Source organism: Ursus maritimus, unplaced genomic scaffold (genome assembly GCF_017311325.1).
Source record: "Ursus maritimus isolate PB19 unplaced genomic scaffold, ASM1731132v1 scaffold_32, whole genome shotgun sequence".
NCBI classification, from domain to species: Eukaryota; Metazoa; Chordata; class Mammalia; order Carnivora; family Ursidae; genus Ursus; species Ursus maritimus.
This window is the reverse complement of record NW_024425786.1, coordinates 3,938,163-3,944,162: the sequence shown is the minus strand read 5'-3', so window position 1 is coordinate 3,944,162 and position 6,000 is coordinate 3,938,163. Positions and strand designations below refer to the sequence as shown.

Here is a 6,000-nt window from a genome sequence, read left to right as displayed (position 1 = left end):
GGCCCCCCCCCCCCCCCCCCCCACTGCTGTGCGCCCTCCGCTGTACCCCAGGCGGCCTGAGTCTCCTGGACCCTGGGGGTCTCTACCAGGACAGGAGCAGAGGTGCATGTCCAACTCTCATTTTTCTCTCTGCTTTTCCCCTGAATGGTTTACCTTAGAGAAGGTTAGACTTAGAGTGACTCTGCGAGCAGACACGGGGTAGACCGGCAGCACCGAGGTTGGGAGCATCGCTGGTGTGGATGGCTGCCCTTTTGCACACATGCCTGTGCGGCTGTGGCTTGAACTCCTGGAAGCTGCGGTGCTGGGTCTGGGGGCTAGTTTGTAACATTTCTCCTGTTTGCTTTCCACGGAGGCCCAACCAGTGTCTCCAACCAGCCACACGGGAGGGTGCCTTTTGGGGCATTTAAAATTTTAAACTAAGCAGATCCCATGTTTGTAGCATTTAGGTATGAAAAATATAGTTTTCATTAATTTCTTTTTCTAACAAATGCAGTAGATCATAGTTCTTTTTTCATGAAATCACATAGTGTGTCTCAGAAGGTGGTGAGGCTCCTGTCAATGGAAGAAATCAAGACCAAGCAAGACTCTGGTGGGGATGAGTACAGGGCATGTCCCTGGGCCCTCTCAACCCCAGGGCCCTGTGATTCTGGGCTCTGCCTCTTCTTGCGCCCCAGTTTCTGTGGGTGCTGTTCCCTCCATCTTGCTGAGCTCTGTGTCTGGGCCTTTCTCAGCGGCTGCTTTCTCCAGGATGCTCTCCCTCTTCCACTCCCCCCCTAGCTCACTATCCACTATCTGCACCTTTCCTGGGGTTCGATCCCGTTCTCCCTTGTACTACGGGTATCGGTGTGTTAGTGATACAGAGCGTGTATCCTTGAGGGCAGGGCTCTGTCTCAGGGGCTGCTGCCTCCAGGCCCTAGTCCTGATGCCAAGTGGGAAAGGGAGGCTGGCTGGGGCCAAGGGTGCCTTCTAGCCCCCCTCTGATGATGGGGACCAGACAGTGCCTGGACTTCAGCACTCGGGGGGTGGGGAGAGGTGAGCAGGAGAGGTTTTGTTATGTTGCATTGAAAACAAGTATCTCTGTCATTACAGTTTCAGCAGAGAGTTAACTAAGAATTGATTCTTTTTTGCTTTTTAGGCTGATCTAACAGAGCTCTTCCCCTTTCTCTGTGGAAAAATACGTTTCCTGTTTGTGGTGTTTCTTGCTTAGATGCTCAATTTATTGGCTGGTTCGACCAAAAGGGCCTTTGGTTCCAGCTGTCACATAGGTGTTTCTCCCCCAGAAAACACACATATGACCCTCATTGAGAGCTGCAGCCTGCAGTACACCCTGAGGCCACACCCGCTCCTGGAGCCCGTGTTCCATCTTCTTCCTGAGAACCTTCTGGTGTCTGGGCTGCAGCACATACCTGGCCTCCTTCCAGCTCATGGAGGAAAGGGTAAGGGTTGCTCTGTCTGTCTCTGTCCATTTGGTGAGTCTGTATTAGCTGATGGTCAGACCTTGCGGGAATCAGGCTCTGTGGTGGAGGTGGGCTGGCATGGCTAGGCAGTCTTAGCCAACGGCCTGGTGAGGGGCGGTGATGGGAGGGAGGAGGGGGAGGAGGGAGGAGGGGGAGGAGGAGGACGGGGAGGAGAAGTGGAAGGGAGTGGAGGGGAGAGGGGCAGGGAGGGCAATGCCATCTCTCTTCGTAGTCCCTTCTGAACAATGTCTCACATCCCTGAAGTCACTTCTGTTTTCTTCTCTCGGGAAATGCTTTTGTAAGACAAATAGTTCATGTCTTTATGACCAAGGTCAGGAAAAAATCACTGTTGTTAGTTCTCACCCTTACTGGACCATATCAGGGCCTTGATTATTATTATTTTTAAATTATGGTAAAATAGACATAACATAAATGGACTGTTTTAACCATTTGTAAGTGTGCAGTCCAGTGGCAATAAGTGCTTTCACCTTTTGTACAACCTTCGCCACCACCCACCTCTGGAACTTTCTCATGTCCCCAGACTGAAACTCTGTCCGCCCTAAACCACAGCTCCCCACATGCGCTGCCCCAGCCCCTGGCCACCGCCGTCCTCCCTCCTGTCTGTAAGTGCGACTCCTCTAGGCCTCTCCTCCATGCTCGCCCTTCTGTGACCGGCTTACTGCACTGGGCATCAGGTCCTCAGGGTCCATCCTTGTTGGATCATGTTGGAACTTCCTTCCTTTTTGAGGCTGAATGATATTCCGTTGCATGGATGGACCACATCTTGTTTACCCATTTACCTTTCCACGGACTCTTGGGTGGTTCTGCTTTTTGGCTGTTGTGCATAATGCTCCTGTGAATGTGGGTGTGCGATGTCTTGATTATTTTTGAAAACTCTGTCTTGGTGTGTTTTAGAACTAGGTTCTCCAGCGGTGGGTTAGGGGCCAGGAGATCACTGTAGACGTGTGCTCTGCTCTCAGGCCTGCTGATGGGCCTTGACCTTGGCCTCACGCTCCTCCCGGGCACTTCCAGAGGCTTTTTGTCTGGCTGTCTGAGGGATCCAGGAGAAGGGGCCATGCCAGTCCTTCCCCACTGGCTCTGCTGGAAACTCTCGTGTGGGGTGGGCTGGCGCCCTGTTCTGTTCTGGGGAGAGCAGGGTTGGGCGTGGATGTGAGCTGTAGGGGCCGAGTTTTGACTTAGAACAGAAACACTCAAGGCCCCAAAGAAAAGACGTAGCTCACCTCCAGGATGGGAATGTTCTCAGTAACAATGTCCTGCACATGGTTTGATGTTGTGGTCCATGATGGGATGCAGACATTGTTGTCTGAGTTCGGGAATTTCTGGGATGGGTCTGTGGTGGTCATCACCATCACGAGGTCACTGTTTCTCCAGTGTTCCTGAGAAGAGATGATGATACATGAGAAAGGATAAATTAATGATGAATAGGAGCAAGTCCGAGGAGGGGTCCTGGCTTTGGATCTGCCATGACTAACCAGGCTCCACCCCTCCCCCCCACAGCCCCATATGGGAAGTCTTCTCCCCCTTGGTCATTTGCCTGTGTCCTCTTTCAAGGGAAGGAGGGGTTAGACAGGGAGACAGAATGCTGCATGGTCATCGCTGTTGACACTGAAAACAATATGACAACCTGCATCTGGTGCTGAGACCTCGGCCCCGTTGGTCAGTGGGGGAGGCTCTGAGTACCGGTGTGCTACGTGCTGATGTCCAGATCCTAGGTGCACACCTGCTTTAAAGCCAGCTTCTGTAAGTCTTTCTGACCTGGGGCTCTGGGTGGGCAGACTGTCCTTGGGGCCTGAGGTATGTCCCTCACTCTGTGACTTGCTGGTGGGGGTCAGTAGAGCTGCAGATAAAACCTGGAACTACCGCACTCGTCTGTGGTCTGCTTACGAGTCCCTACTGCAGAGGCAACAGGGCAGCTCCGATGGCCCTGCGTTGTTCTCAGTTTCTCCGGGGGATCAAAGGGGCCAGCTACAGATGGGGGCATGATTCCAGCGCCTTGCCCATAAAGGTCATGTCTTCAGAAGTGATCTGAACCCCCGTGGCTTCCTGTTTGCCCCCTCCTGTGGAGCGGCCAGTTGGTCACCGGGACACTTACCGGATGCAGGCAGTGTCTGAGAGATCGCAACACTGATGACAGTTTATGTTGTTAATACCTTTGTTTTTGTTAAAAGCTGATGACCAAGGACCCTCGAAGTGGAGCTGCGGCGTGCTCGGGTGGGCGGGTGGGAGCACTGACTTCAGTGCGTGAGAGCACATTCCCTCTTCTCGGGAAGAAAGGACCGGAACGCGGCTTCTCACCAAGTCCCCCCAGTGACCATCTAAGAAAAGAAACTCGTTTTGCTCCGCCTTCCCCTGACGTGCCGGACACCGGGCTGATCTGTGGCTTGTAGCCGTGCGGGCGCCGAGCCTGCTGCTGGACGTGGTTATTCTCTGTGTTATAAATCCTGCCCAGGGTCTTTTGGGCTTTTGTGACTCACTCTTGGAAAAGAGTTTCTTTGCTGAATAATATTTTATAACCCTGAAAGGGCCAAGGCAGGGACTGGGACTGGCTTCAGCGGTGGAATTCACTTGCAATTTGCAGAGGGTCTGGTTTTATTTTGGTGCCATACGGGGACATGGGTATTTGTTTGCTTGTAAAATGCCACGATACAGGAGGATTGAGTTGTTTTTAACTGAAATTTTTATCGAGGTCACTCTAGATTCACATGTGGTTTTAGTAAATAATGCAGAGAGACTCTGTGTGTTGTTTGCCCAGTTTCCCCCAAATTGTAGCATGAGGTCACGGCCAGGATACGGATGTCGACACAGTCACCAGCCTTCGCCCCATCTGCCCACTTTACCTCATCTGTGTGAGGACTGACTTTCGAAGGGAGTTTTCAGCCTGGGGGTGACCGGAAGTGACAGGTCCTCGCTCTTCCCTTGAGCGGTTCTTGGAGGGCAGCTCTCCGAGTTGGTCCGGGTTAGCCGGCGCCGCCGATCGCCATCTCTCCCTGCAGCCAGGAAATCCACGCAGCCTCACGGGCTCGTCCTCGCTTGGTTCTGACCTTTTCTTGTGCTCCGGTCTGATAGGCCGGAATGGCTGCATCGGCACCAGGGCCCTGGCTTAGAGCGAGCCTCTGCACCGGAGCTCCTTGGCCCGCTCTCGTGGCCGCAGACCCGCGCGCCGGTCACGTGCCCAGGGGGGTCGGGACCGGGAAGATCTCTCTCGTTTGGGGGAAAGCTCAGAACGCTCATCTTGCGTTGGAGCGGGGCAGAGCTTTGCATGAAGTAGCGAGTGCATTGGAAGCTGAGTCATAAAACTAAGTGGGAAGCCCGTTTTCTAGAACTGGACTTGAAGGCCAGGGGCCAGTGCCTGGACTGGCTGGAGTCCTGAGGGAGGCTTCCTGGCCAGGTGCTCAGGGCGGTGCAGGGATCCTGGGCCCACTTCTCGCAGGGCTGCTAGTGTGGGAGGAAAGTGGAGGGCCTCAGGCTCCCCCGAGCTGGCCGACACCATACAGACGTCTGAAGCAGCTGGACACTTGACCACGGCCCCCCGCCGGGGGCTTGGTGGGAGTGAGCTGTGGACTGGCAGCGTCTGCGAGTGGGCAGGGCCTCGGGGAGGCCTGAATGGAAGTTCTGTCTCCTGTGCTGCTGTCCACAGGCCACCGTCCATGGTTTGCATGGCTGTGGTGCTTCAGGGAGAGTCCCCGGTACCGAGGCCGGCAGTGGCGTGGGCCTGGCAGAGAGGCAGAAAAAGGCCACTGTCTTTGCCACGTGCCCGTCCTCCTCAGACGGTGCCTTCGATGCGTTTCTTCCCCGACCCGCAGACTCACCTCACTCTGACCTCTTCACTGTGGCTTCGAACACCCGCCTCAGTGATGTGCATCTCCTACCCTCCTTCCTCGCTGCCTTCCCCTGTCGTCCCTTCGTTTGGTTTAACTGAGTGGCCGCTCCATCCTGCAGGCCCGCTCATGCAGACGTGCCCCCGAAGCAGCCTTGGCCGTGGGCCCTCCCGTCCTGGGCGGGCCGCCGGGTCCAGGCCCTGTTTCCTCAGCCGTTAAACCAGAGCTCAGCAGAGCTGTCTGGAGAAGCGTTTTGTCAAAGCCGTGTGCCCACTGGTCTTTCACGTGGTGGCCTGCTCTGGTTGGTGTCCCACGTGGTCCTCCTGAGTCCCTGCTCAGCCACCCCCTGAGGTGCTCCTTGAAAACGCTGCTTCCCCCATCCCGACCTGCTGACGCTGCCTTTCAGCAGACAGCATCCAAGCACCTCAGCGGCTGTGGGGAGCTTCTCCACGCTCCCGGGGCCGCTCCGGTCCTCGCTGGGATTCGCCTTCTGGATTGCCACACATGAGCCTGGGTTGCGGGAGGCAGGGGTGGTGGTGGGGTGGCAGGAGCAGAGCTGGTGCCCGCCCTGTGTGAGCTCCAGTTTTGACATGACAAAGGAAAACTTCGGGGAAAGTCCTCCCTTCCAGTCTCACTCCCCAGGGAACCGCCCCAGAGCAAACCACTGCTCCGGGTTTGGTGTCTACCTTGTATCCCTTGGAGGG

The 6,000-nt window shown here is 55.5% G+C and overlaps 1 protein-coding gene across 1 annotated transcript in view; it reads left to right on the top strand.

The window, feature by feature from the left end:
- Nucleotides 1–6,000, top strand: part of NPHP4 (nephrocystin 4) — a 156,036-nt gene that overhangs the window by 24,240 nt on the left and 125,796 nt on the right. The window contains exon 7 of the mRNA XM_040645683.1: nt 1,281–1,436. Coding sequence (XP_040501617.1) covers nt 1,281–1,436 — 156 coding nt within the window. The remainder of the gene's footprint in view (nt 1–1,280; nt 1,437–6,000) is intronic.